The 13759-nt window shown below is 51.7% G+C and overlaps 1 protein-coding gene and 2 pseudogenes across 1 annotated transcript; all 3 read left to right on the forward strand.

Moving 5' to 3' along the window:
• Positions 1-464: 464 nt before the first annotated feature.
• Positions 465-2096, forward strand: LOC113567163 (NADH dehydrogenase [ubiquinone] 1 alpha subcomplex subunit 9, mitochondrial-like). Its single transcript, XM_026994338.1, has 4 exons — positions 465-581; positions 680-1121; positions 1178-1543; positions 1597-2096. The coding sequence occupies exons 1-4, from the start codon at positions 542-544 to the stop codon at positions 1988-1990; spliced, it is 1242 nt and encodes a 413-aa protein (XP_026850139.1). The 5' UTR covers positions 465-541; the 3' UTR covers positions 1991-2096.
• Positions 2097-5030: 2934 nt separating this feature from the next.
• LOC6601811 lies at positions 5031-6438 on the forward strand (annotated as a pseudogene).
• On the forward strand, positions 6337-7918 carry LOC6604505 (annotated as a pseudogene).
• Positions 7919-13759: the final 5841 nt, after the last annotated feature.

Consider the following 13759-nt stretch of genomic DNA (forward strand, 5'->3'; position numbering starts at 1 on the left):
TGCTTCCGTGCATCATTTATTCCAATGGATTGCATTTAATCCTTTTTGCTCAGTCACTTTCAAACAATTTCTATTTGGCGCTCAAGTTTGGTGGGTCTTTTTTTGGGATTTTCTCTGCTTAGTATATTTCTGAGGGTCAAGCCAGCATTTTTCAGCGGAATATCAAAATTGATCAATTTTTTAGACAAAATCCAATAAAAGCAAGTATTTAAATCAAAGCAGTCAAGTAGGAAATTAATTCATTAATAGGATACAATTGTGTGGGCAAGACTGAGAGGTCTATCTAGCTAGTAATATTCGACGGAATATCAAAAACGAGGACTGTGTACAAAAGAACTAGAGTTCGTCAGTATATTTACGGTATATCTTTTAAATGAGACGGTATATTTCGGTACATTTCTGGGGGGTCGGACCGTATATTTATAAATCCGCGGTCACACTGCAGGCCGTACTTGTCAAGAAAAAATTTAACAATAAAAATCTGCCTTAAAACTAGGAAATTGGGAATTACTTGCTCTAGTTTGGTAAAGTGCGGTGCAATATGGCCGCCATAGTACTAACCCGGAACATGCAGGTGGCCAGTAAGTGAAACGGCTAGCCAGTAGAAAAGTGTCTGGCGAAAATTATGTAATGGTGGAGTGCAGTTCCTTTTGCTAACGTTGTTTATTCCCGATTGTAGAACACCATGGCAGTGGTGTCGTGGGCGTGCTCTGCCTGCGGGGCTATGCCGCCGCCGCTGAGGATGCTCCACGCCCCCTGAAGACCATCAATCCGGCTGCCATGAAGCGCGGCACGGGCGGACGCAGCAGCTTCAACGGAATCGTGGCCACCGTCTTTGGAGCCACCGGTTTTGTGGGTCGCTATGTGTGCAACAAGCTGGGAAAGTCCGGCACGCAAATGATCCTGCCCTATCGCGGTGAGGACTCTGAGGTTATCCGGCTGAAAGTCACCGGCGATCTGGGCCAGGTGCTGTTCCACTTTTACAATCTGGAGGATGCCGCTTCCATTCGCAATGCTGTCAAGCACTCGAACGTGGTCATCAACTTGGTTGGCCGCGACTTCGAGACCAAGAACTTCAAGTTCAAGGATGTCAATGTTACTGGTGCTGAGCGGATCGCCAGGTGGGTGTCGCAAGGAGAATTGAAACCCTTCAATGATGAATTTTTCCCTCTTAAAGGATCTGCCGCGAGGTTGGCGTGGAGAGATTCATTCACCTCTCGTCTCTAAACGTGGAGGCCAATCCCAAGCCCCTGTACGTTAAGGGCGGCAGTGAGTGGCTGAGGAGCAAATACGAGGGAGAGCTCCGCGTGCGTGATGCCTTCCCCAATGCCACAATCATTCGGCCAGCCGACATCTACGGCTCGGAGGACCGCTTTTTGCGCTACTATGCACACATCTGGCGACGCCAGTTCCGCTCGATGCCGCTCTGGCACAAGGGAGAGCGCACCGTGAAGCAGCCCGTGTACGTGACGGATGTGGCTCAGGCCATCATTAACGCTGCCAAGGAGCCGGATTCCGCTGGACGCATCTACCAGGCTGTGGGGTAGGTATCCGAAGTACTTCAATGCGAACCGCTGTAATCTGTGTGTTCTTCAGGCCCAAGAGGTATCAACTGAGCGAGCTGGTTGATTGGTTCCATCGCCTGATGCGCAAGGATCAGAAACGCTGGGGCTATCAGCGTTACGACATGCGCTGGGACCCCACCTTCCTGATGAAGGCCAAGCTCACCAGCTTCATCTGCCCCGGTGCGCCCATTGGTGGTCTTCACCCGGAACGCATTGAGCGCGAAGGGATCACCGACAAGGTCCTGCCCGATGTGCCCACTCTGGAGGATCTGGGCGTTCAGCTGACCACCATGGAGCAGCAGGTGCCCTGGGAGCTGCGTCCATATCGCGCTGCCCTCTACTATGATGCCGAGTTGGGCGAATTCGAAACACCAGAGCCACCAAAGACCATTGAGGCGCGTGAGGAGCTGCGCTTGTTTGCCTAATTGATGTTGGTCTGTGTGTTGGTTGGAAATTCTTAGTTAAAACTTGTTTAAGGCGATGCGTCAATAAAGGAAGTCTACATTTAAAGCGAATCGGAATCGAAAAGTACTCCTATTCTGAATAGTTTTAGTTTTTGAACAACATTTCTGCGCGCTTTCAGGTTAAAACGGAGGGCGGATTTGAATTTTCGCTCTCAAATCGTACTTAAGTGTATCGTGTATATTGAATTTAAATACTTTTCACTCACTCACTTTCAAACAATTTCTACTTGGCGCTCAAGTTAGGTGGGACTTTTTTGGGATTTTCCTTGATGTTTTTTTCCTCGCCACAATGTCCCTTTTCAGCTCAACAATGTCCCAACATTCCCAACTTACTTACGCTTTCTTACGTCTTATGTTGCTGGCAACATTCAATTTGCATACCCTGGGTAAAAGGATGTTGTAGAATTGAGAAAATGTTTGTCATTTCAGGCTCCAATTAATGCAAAAAACAATGTAGTCTCTGTTTTAAACCTATTTCAACGATATTTTGCAGCTCATTGTCTTTCTACAGAGACCAAGAATGAGTGTCGGGATCGAGATATATTTAAAAGACCCTAATCATATTCATCAATATGTCTAAAACGTATCAATTTGAGAAAAAATGTTTTTTAATTACGTTTAAAAAACAGTTTGGAAAACAGAATCTTCATATGAAATTAACGAAATAGGGTACACAAAAGCCTATACTCGCATCATGTCTTCAAATACCGGCAACACTGCGACTGTTTTTTTTTTGCTAACCTATTTTGTTTAAGTTTTGTTTTAGCCAAAATACAATAAAAGCAAAGATTAAAAACTAACCAATCTTGAAGAAAATTTATTCATAAACGGCCTAAAATTATGTGGGCAGAACTAAGGGTTTTAGGTAGCCAGAATTATTCAACGGAATCTCTAAATTGAGCAATATGAGCGGCTATCCTCTTCGTTTTTTTTGTTGCCCATTTTCGCTATAACCGTTTTTACGCAACATCCAATAAAGGCAAGTATTAACATTAAGCCAGTAAAGTAGAAAATAGTTTCATTAATTGGATAAAATTATGTGGGCATGGCTAAGTGTTCTATCTAGCTAATAATATTCGATGGAATATCAAAAACGACTAATTTGTACAAAAGAACTTGAGTTCGTCAGTATATTTACGGTATATTTTTTAAATTTGGTATATTTCTGGCGGTCAGACCGTATATTTTATCGACAAGTCCGCGATAGCAGATATATGGCAGGAGAGCTATTGGTATAATATAATTTATATTATTAATTTATTCGAGTGGTCGGTCCAATTGTGTGCAAACATAGTTGCAAGGAAATTTTTCAGTGCTAAGTTAACCGTGCGGCTTGATTTTTGTTTGTGTTTGTCAGTGAGAGAGTGCAGCGTTTGCCAGTGTGCGGCGTGTGTGTGTGCGGGGCACTAAAATGGCAAGTGCATAAATAATTATGCTAACGGACTATGCGCTGAATGTGTATGTGAAAAGCCAGGAACCGAAAAAAAGTGCAGCAGCATTAGCTGAGAAACAGCAGAAGTCCCACCGATCGCCGCTGGCGCATCTAGGAGTCGAAAAGAGCTGCATCCATTTCATAACCGACAAATCGATCTGGGCGAAGGGCTGGTCCTACTCCCACCCATCGGGCATTACAGCGAAAATCGTTTGCTCTGGCAAGGGTGAGGGTGAGGGTGAGAAGCCCGAAACAGCAGGCAGCGTCAGCATCATCAGCTGTGACGCCTGCACCGCCGCCCACATCAGGGGCAGTGGCAGAGACGGGAACAGCGACAAAAAGCTCTGCGCAGGAAAACGCAGAAATCAGAAGCAAAGGTCAAGTCAACAGCAGCGGCAGCATCATCCCCATCGGCAGCATACCAATACTAATACATGCACCACCAATAAATTACGGTACAGCGTACGGAGCAAGAGCCTTGCCTTATTTTTAGACTATCTGCGCGAGTGTCCCTCTATTCAAATTGTCGCTGCCGGCAGTGACGTCAGCGACCACGCCTACGATCATCCTCTCGGCAGCGGTACAGCAGCAGCAGGAAGAGCACCACTTGGCCAGACACGTCTTTCCGTGCCGGCGCCACTGTTGCGTAAATACGCCGCCAACTACGTCAACGGTTGCAATTTCGAGCATAAAACCAAAATTTATGCTTTATATCGTCACCTCGAGATCGGTGCCCCGTTCGAACAAGTGCAACAGCAACAGCAGCTGAGAGTCGGTAAGATTCAATTGCGTATCAAGATGCTCTTTGCCGAGGCGGCGCCACCCAGCACTGCCCCCAGCGTCATTTCTGCTGTTGCTGTTGCTGTTGCTGCTGCTGCTGCTGCTGCTGAGCCGCCGCCAGCGCCCCCGCCGACCGCTCTGCTGCAGGATCAGCCGGGAGAGCTCATTGCAGGTGAGTAATGCACGCAGAATGTGCCCCCTCTCTGGGTGTATTTTTAACGAGTGCAATATAACGGAAGTTGAAGGCACAGTGTTGGACACTGCACAGCCGAAATGACGGAAATTGAGCCACTACAGCCGTCTCTTTTTCTCCTATAGTGCTCTAGCGTCTCAGGAAGTGAGCAAACGAGTCAGCATTTCACCCGTTGTATGGGTGCTATGATTCAGCTCAAAGATGAAAAATTTTGCACTGCAAGCATTTTAGGCCGTCAAATATTTGTTTTCTATCCCCAAGTTGATCGAGTGTGGCATCAGAATTCGATCTGCAGCAGCAGAGTCAGCATTCTGTCCTGTCCCAATAATATCCGGTCCGTATAGAAGAGGGCTATTGTATGTACATATATTTGTTTACTCTCTGGTGTGTGATTCAGGCATTTCCTTCTTTGCAAAGGTTATAATTTCATTTCACCTTTTATGAATAACTATAATGGGTGGAATTCGAAAGATTTCTCAGCCACGAACTTGCTTAAAACCGCACTCTCTCTCTCTCTCTCAGACGGAAATATGCCCCAAACCCGTATTTATTAGCCCGTCTAAATCGCCAGCACTGCCATATTTATGGGTTAACACACAAGCAAATGTGGGCGTGAAAATTGCATTTACGACTAGATCTGTAAAGTTTTCCCTACGCCATTTTTCTCGCTACTCGTTGGCAATGTTTCGATCCAATTGGAAGAAACGCCTGATCGGTGCGATACCGCAATCGGGTATTGGGAAGCCGCGTCTGAGCCATGCCCTGATCGTGACATTCGTTCATTACTTCTCCTGGGGTCTGTTGACCGTGCCCTCGATGGTGAAGCTGAACGAGAGGTTTGCGGATCGAGCCTTCCTCATCGACGGCGTGATCTATGGGACCAGGGGAACGTTTGCCTTCATCGCGGTCCCGCTGATGGGCGCCCTCTCGGACATTTGGGGACGCAAGCCGCTGATGCTGATAGCCGTGGTGACCACCTACTCGCCCATTCCGATGATGATCATCAAGGATTGGTGGTTCTTTGCCATGATAATGTTCAGCGGTCTCTTTGGCACAGTTTATTCGACGGTCCTGGCCTATGTGGCCGATGTTACCTCGCAGGAGGAGCGTTCGAAGGCCTATGGGCTGACCTCGGCCACATATGCTGCATCCATGGTGCTCTCACCGGCACTGGGCAGCCTCCTAATGGACAAGTATGGACTCCCTGTGGCCGTGTCTGTGGCTGCAGCTACTGGCCTGATGAACATCCTGTTTATATGGGTCGCATTGCCGGAAAGTCTGCCCAAGCTGAAGGAGCAGGAGCATGCCATGGACATTGCATGGGTTGGAGAAAGTCCATTTTATGCTCTGCGAATGTTGGGCAAAAACAAGACTCTGCTCCGCATCTGCCTGATTGTTGTGCTCTCCTCCTGGCCCGAGGCGGGCGAGGAGTCCTGTGTCCCACTCTACCTTACGCTCAATATGGGCTTTGGAAATGTGGAAGTGTCCGTGCTGGTTGGCCTTGTGGCGGTGCTCGGCATTGCGGCGAATGTCACGCTGGGACTCCTAATAAACGTCCTGGGAGCGAAGGGTACCATCATCTCGGGCCTGGTCCTGGAAATGTGCCAGCTACTACTCTACGGGCTCGGTAGCCAAAAATGGATGATGTGGATGGCCGGAATAATGGCGGCCACCGGCACCATCAGGGCCTCCGCCTGCACCGTCTTCTCATCCATGTACTCCCATCCCCAGAATCATGGCGCTGTTCAGGGCATCATGGCTGGCATGATGGAGCTCTCCGAGGGCCTGGGACCAGCCGTCTTTGGGATCCTCTTCTATGCGTTCAACAGGGATCTGAATGGGAAGCACAGCAGCCAAAATGGGTTACCCTTTGTTGCTGGGGCCATAAGCGTCCTACTGGCCATTATTTTAGCCAAATTACTAGTGGAGGATGTGGACAAGCAAAAGGTATACAAGTCCTCTGGAATAGTTGACGAGATGAAACCATTAACGGGAACGGAGTAAAGAGGAAACTCCAGAATCTGTTAAGCAAATAAAATGTAATCTTGGCCGGAAAAAGTTGTAATCTGTGTATTTGCCACACCCTGCAAACCATATAAGCCACGGTTTCAAATGTACAGAGCATGCAAATTGATCTTGGATGGACCCCGGACGCCATTTAGTCGAGACCATGCCGCCCCAGAGATGCCATTTCGGGTTGAAAAAGGGTCCAACCGTTGGCCACGGGATCGGAAAGGCAAGTGTTACTCACACTCTGATTGTGATATTACTGGAATACTCGGCCTGGGGCCTCCTGACGATGCCTATGATAGCCACGCTGAAGGAAACCTTTCCGGACGAGCCGTTCCTCATGAACGGTCTGGTCATGGGGATCAAGGGTACACTCTCGTTCCTCTCGGCCCCGCTGATCGGAGCCCTCTCGGAGATCTGGGGACGCAAGCTGCTGCTGCTGGTGACGGTGACATTCAGCTGCCTGCCCATTCCGTTGATGTTCGTCCACAACTGGTGGTTTTTCGTGATAGCCTCGCTCAGCGGCGTCTTTGGGGTGACCTTCTCGGTGGTGTTTGCCTATATAACGGATGTGACAACGCCAGAGGAGCGTTCGCGGTCGCACGGGATGTTGTCCGCCACCTTTGCCGCCAGCCTGGTCGTATCTCCGGCCTTGGGTAACATACTAATGAGTATGTACGGAATCAATACGGTGGTATTCTTCGCCACGACCATCGCAGTGGTGGATGTGCTGTTTGTTTGGCTGGCCGTCCCCGAGAGTCTGCCCAGGAAGCTGCGCACCAGGATCAGTTGGAGGCAACTGGATCCCTTCGGGAGCCTGCGGATGATGGGGTCCGACAAGAACATCCAGCTGCTGTGCCTCATCCTATTTCTGTTATTGCTGCCCGCGGCCGGCGAGTACTCCTGTATGCTCGCCTACCTCAAGCTCAGGATTGGCTTTGACTTTGAGGAGCTCTCGGTTCTGATCGCCTTCATTGCCATCCTTAGCATCGCGATGAACCTGGCTCTGGGCTCCCTGATTCGAGCCCTCGGAGCCAAGCGAGTGATCCTCGTGGGCTTGGGCATGAATATGCTGCAGCTGCTTCTGTACTCTTTCGGCACTGAGAAATGGATTATGTGGACGGCGGGCCTTGTGGCCGCCCTGGGGTCCATGAGCTTTCCCGCGTTGAGTGCCTATGCATGTATCTACTACGACTCCGAGAGCCAAGGGGTGGTCCAGGACATGATCAATGCGATGTCCAGCCTGTGCAATAGCCTTGGACCGGGAGTGTTCGGCATTATATTTTATCTCGCCGACATGGATCAGGAGCATCCTGTAGCAGCTCCCTTTCTGTTCGGGGCCATCTGTCTGCTCATAGCCATCCTGGTGGCCATCTTCATGCCCCTCAGCCAAGAGCCGATGGGGAAAAAAGCCGATTTCTCCGAGATGCCGTATGTGATTGAAATGGTTATTGAAGTCCCTACATCCGTATAGAAATAAACGATGATTCGGCTTAGTTTTAGAAGTTGATCCTTTCGTCATCGACAGATGGGCTTCAGTGGGCTAAGATTTAGTCGGTGTCGTCACCAAATCAGCCAGTCGCGGGTCTCCTGCCTCTCAGTCGACGACCGCTTCTGTTTGTTTTGCTTTTTATTTGTGTTTTTGTTTTTCCCTTTCCGACATTTTCATTTTATTTATTTATAAATTGTGCCTCTGCTCTTTTTCGCTATTTCAAAACAGAAAATTCACGACAGTTTGTTGACTCTTACGTAAGAGCGGCGGGGTCGCGGGTTCGTCTCGGTTCGTGTCTCCGCTGAGACGTTGGTTCGAGTCTCCACTAAGTGCCGATTAGTTGAGTCACGCCAATAGAGGTAGCCACAACCCGCCGGGCTATGGAAATAGAGACGGAGGCCGACGCCAGCGACACTAGCGTGGCTAGTGTAGGGGCGAGCTCGTCATCGAGCGTTCCCGCCCGCAGGCGGGGTCGGCCGAAGTCCTCAGCCGCCAAACAGGGAGCCAAAAAGATCGGGCTTGGGATTGGGCTAGCTGGAGAGCGGCCGATCCCAGCCGAGAGATCGCCGCCAACGTCGCTCCCCTTTGAGCAGGCTCCATCCACCTCTGCCGCTGCCGCTGCCACCACCGCTGCCAGTACTTCTGCCGCCGCTGCCACCACCGCTGCCGCCACCGCTGCCGCCACCGCTGCCGCCACCGCTGCCGCCACCGCTGCCACCACCGCTGCCACATGCCCGGCAACTGACATTGTCGCGGCAGGCTACTCCGCCATCATCGCAGAAATGTCTGCGATAAGGATGGCGGTGAGCAAGGCTGTCCTTAAGGGGCTGATGCCGCCCGAGGCCTCAATGGAAATCCTCGTCGCGACCAACCGGTATGACGAGTTGGTCATGGCCCTGGCTGGGGAAAAAGTGCGCCTGGAGGAGAGGGCAAGGATGCCGCCTCCACCGAGACCCGCTGCTGCTGCCCACACGGGCACCACTGCCGTCACAACCGCTGCGTATGCGACAGCCTTCCCAGGCCTGCCCGCACCGAGCGCCGTCGCTGCACCGATCCCTAAGCCTAGGGATACCTGGTCTGCTCTAATAAAGAGCAAAAACCCGGAGGAGACCAGCAAGGAGCTTGTGGAGAGAGTTAAGAAGACCGTGGTGCCGACTCTTGGAGTCCGCGTCCACGAGGTTCGCGAGCTGAAGAGCGGAGGAGCGATTATTCGCACCCCTTCAGTGAGAGAACTGAGGAAGGTAGTGGCCAGCAGCAAATTCACCGAATCAGGATTGGAGGTCAAGAAGAGGCCGGAGACCAAGCCTCAGGTCGTGGTGTACGACGTGGACACGTCCATAACACCGGAAGAGTTCATGGAGGAGCTCTTCACAAAGAACCTGGAGGAGACCATGACTGCCGCGGAGTTCAAAAAGTCGGTTCACCTGGGCAGTAAACCCTGGTCGGTCACCGACGGCGCCACGATCAACGTGACGCTAGAGGTCGACGCAAAGGCACAGGAGGCGTTGCGCGAATGTGTATACATCAAGTGGTTTAGATGCCGCTGCCGCTCCTTGGTCAGAACATACGCCTGCCACAGATGTGCAGTCTTCGACCACAAGGTGTCGCAATGTCGCCTAAAGGAGAACGTGTGCCACCGGTGTGGACAGAACGGCCACAACGTTGCACGGTGTCCCAACCCCGTGGACTGCCGCAACTGCCGCTTCAAGGGGTACCCTGCAGCACATTCCATGCTGTCAGCGGCGTGCCCGATCTACGGAGCGGTACTGGCGAGGGTGCAAGCTAGACATTAATGTTTAGCTTCATCCAAGCTAATTGTGGCCGTGGCCGAGCGGCTGTGATGGAACTCGGAGCCATCATGCGCAGCTCTGGCCGTCAGTTCGCACTGGTCCAGGAGCCGTACGTCGATGGAGCAGGGCGGATTACCGGCCTTCCTTCTGGAATGCGAGTTTTCCAGGACCGCCGAGGAAAAGCTGCTATCATCGTCGACGAACCGGACGCCATCTGCATGCCAATGGAGACCCTTACCACGGATTTTGGAGTATGCGTCAGAGTTACGGGAAGATTCGGCTCAATCTTCCTATGCTCCGTGTACTGCCAATTCGACACCGACTTGGCGCCGTACCTCAGGTACTTAGATGCGGTGCTGCTGCTGGGCAGCCGCACTCCTGTCATCTTTGGGCTCGACGCGAACGCAGTATCCCCAGCGTGGTTTAGCAAGCTCTCCGAACACAATCGGGGGCAAGCTAACTATGCACGGGGTGAGCTGCTGTCTGAGTGGATAACCGAGATGAGAGCCGGCGTGCTCAATGAAGCCAGTCGGGTGTTTACATTCGATAACCGTAGAGGTCAAAGCGATATCGATGTAACAATCGTCAACCAAGCTGCGACTATGTGGGCCACATACGATTGGGAAGTGAAGGAATGGGACACCAGCGATCACAACATGATCCATGTTGTGGTGACGACTGACCCGAACGACACAGTTGAGCCCATTGCTCCTGTGCCGTCATGGAAGCTTTCCAATGCGCGCTGGCGATTGTTCGAGGAGGAAGTGGTAAGGGAGATTGCCGAATTACCGGAAGACATCACCGAATCGCCGTTGGACAACCAAGTGTCTGCACTGCGCTCTGTAGTGCACAGTGTGTGCGACAGAGTGCTGGGACGCAGCACACCGAGAGCCGCGAGAAAAGTAGTTTGGTGGACTGCCGAACTACACTCCAAACGCCGAGAGGTCAGGAGACTGAGGCGAAGGCTCCAGGACGCTCGTCGGCATGAGACCGACGCAGCAGAGGAACTTGTGCTCGCGTTGAGGATCTCCTCAGCGCAGTACAAGAAGCTCATCCTGAGATCGAAGGAAGACAACTGGCGACGCTTCGTGGGAGAGAACAGAGATGATCCATGGGGGCACGTCTACAGGATTTGCCGAGGCCGCAAAAAGAGCACGGAGATTGGATGCCTTCGAACGGATGGTAGGCTGGTCGCAACATGGCGCGACTGTGCGGGTGTGCTCCTTCGCAACTTCTTTCCTGTTGCGGAGACGAATGCACACATTGCTATCCCGATCGAGGCTCCACCGGCCCTCGAAGCTTTCGAGGTTGATGCATGCGTCGCCAGGTTGAAGAGCAGACGCTCTCCCGGCATGGACGGCATCACAGGTGCCATTTGCAAGGCATTGTGGCGTGCCATCCCTCAGCACATGACAGCGATGTATTCCCGCTGCCTGGAGACAGGGTATTTCCCAACGGAATGGAAGCATCCCAGGGTGGTTCCACTCCTGAAGGGACCCAATAAGGACCGGACCGATCCTACCTCATATCGGGGTATCTGTCTGTTGCCAGTGCTGGGCAAAGTGCTTGAGGGCATCATGGTGAATCGTCTGAAGGACACCATTCCGGATGGCTGCAGATGGCAATTTGGCTTTCGCCAAGGACGTTGTGTGGAGGATGCTTGGAAACACGTCGTGAGTACTGTTTCGGCCAGCCGGTCGAAATACGTGCTCGGAGTCTTCGTGGATTTCAAGGGAGCCTTCGACAACGTTGAGTGGAATGCTGCACTACGCCGCCTCCTTGAGCTGGGATGCCGAGAAGCAAGCTTGTGGCGAAGTTTCTTCTCCGGCCGGAGTGCGAGCATCGTCAGTAGGCATGGAGTAGCCACTGTTCCGGTGACAAGAGGTTGCCCGCAGGGGTCCATAAGTGGTCCATTTATATGGAACATCTTAATGGACGTGTTGCTCCAGCGCTTAGAGCCCCTTGGTGCGCTCAGCGCGTATGCTGACGACTTGCTCCTCCTCATCGAAGGGAATGCCCGATCAGAGCTCGAACAAAAAGGAGGTGAGTTAATGTCCATCGTAGGCGCTTGGGGAGTTGAAGTCGGCGTTGCCGTTTCAACTAGCAAGACGGCGATCATGCTGCTCAAAGGCATACTTAGACGGCCGCCAGTGGTACGGTTTGCTGGAGCAAACCTGCCATATAAGTGCAAGTATCGGTACCTAGGCATCACGGTCGGCGAGCGGTTGAGTTTTCTCCCGCACACCACGGGCTTGCGTGATAAGCTGACCGGAGTCGTAGGGGCATTGTCGCGCGTACTGCGGGTCGACTGGGGACTCAGTCCCCGCGCAAAGCGGACAATATATGCCGGACTCATGGTGCCCTGTGCACTATTTGGTGCCTCGGTTTGGTCTGTCGTGACGACGACGCAAGTGGTTGCCAGGAGGCATCTGCTTGCGTGCCAAAGGATCGTCCTGATTGGATGCCTACCGGTATGCCGAACAGTGTCCACCATGGCGCTGCAAGTACTAGCTGGAGCCCCCCCGTTTGATCTGGTTGCCAGACGCCTGGCAATCAGCTTCAAACTAAAGCGTGACTACCCGCTGGAGGAGAGCGATTGGCTGTACGGCGAAGATTTGGCAAATCTTAGCTGGAAGCAGAAGATGGCGCGACTAGACGAAGACCTGTTGTGCGAGTGGCAACGCAGATGGGATGATGGTGACTCCCCAGGACGGGTGACGCACCGCTTCATCCCGAACGCAGGCTTCGTCTTCAGCGAACGAAGGTTTGGCTTCACGCTGCGCGCTGGGTTCCTGCTGACGGGCCACGGATCGCTCAATGCATTTCTGCATGGAAGAAGCCTTAGCGACACGCCAGCATGTCTATGCGGCGCAGAACGCGAGGATTGGCAGCACTTCCTATGTGCTTGTCCCCTCTATACAGACTTGCGAGACCTCGATGGACTTGGAGTGCAGTACACGGAGGGCGACTGGACCTTCTCCGATGTGACGGCTTCTCAGGAGAGAATGCGGACTCTCGACAGGTTCGCCGGACTGGCGTTCTCCAGGCGACAACAGCTGCTGAATGCGCAAGCGGCGCACGGGCTGGGTGGATTCCCTATCCAGGCCGGTCGGGGCTAAAAGGGAGGATCGAGCTGAGTCCTTAAGATCGGTACCACGGGTTGTGCAGTTCCAAGGCTGCACATTGAGGTCGGCCCCCTAGTGGGAGTATCGTGGTGGCTGTGGTTGATACCCAAACGTTACGCGGGGAGAGCCGCTAGGCTCCTCGTGGAGTTGCGCTCTCAACCGGGTGCCGAGACCCATAGATCGGAAGACGTGTTAGATACACCTCGCCCCTCACCAAGGGGGATTGTATGCCCGACCAGGATACTTTCAATTGGTACCAGAAGAGTCGCTATGTACATAGCTATAGCTACTTTTTAGGGGCGCTAACTGGCGCATTGTACCAGGTACCTGCGTATGTAGCGGTGGTGCGTGATGGCGTGATATATGTAAATATATCGCACTAATCGAGGCTAAGCTGCAAATAAACATTAGACGCCGTGGTTGAAATCCCTCCCTGAGGAACCGCCACGTAAAATAAAGCTGAGAGATCAGATTCATTCTGTCCCTATCTACTATCTAGCGAAACCACAGCCAAGGGAACGGGCTTGGAATAATTAGCGGGGAAAGAAGACCCTTTTGAGCTTGACTCTAATCTGGCAGTGTAAGGAGACATAAGAGGTGTAGCATAAGTGGGAGATATTAGATTTCGGTTTGGTATCGACAATGAAATACCACTACTCTTATTGTTTCCTTACTTACTTGATTAAATGGAACGTGTATCATTTCCTAGCCATTATACGGATATATTTATTATATCTTATGGTATTGGGTTTTGATGCAAGCTTCTTGATCAAAGTATCACGAGTTTGTTATATAATCGCAAACAAATTCTTTAATGAGAAAATGCATTTATGTATTTTCAATTTGAAAATTTGGTATAACTCCAATTACTCAGGTATGATCCAATTCAAGGACATTGCCAGGTAGGG

The sequence above is a fragment of the Drosophila persimilis genome, unplaced genomic scaffold, assembly GCF_003286085.1.
Source record: "Drosophila persimilis strain 14011-0111.01,24,50 unplaced genomic scaffold, DperRS2 tig00002035-arrow-arrow-pilon, whole genome shotgun sequence".
NCBI classification, from domain to species: domain Eukaryota; kingdom Metazoa; phylum Arthropoda; class Insecta; order Diptera; family Drosophilidae; genus Drosophila; species Drosophila persimilis.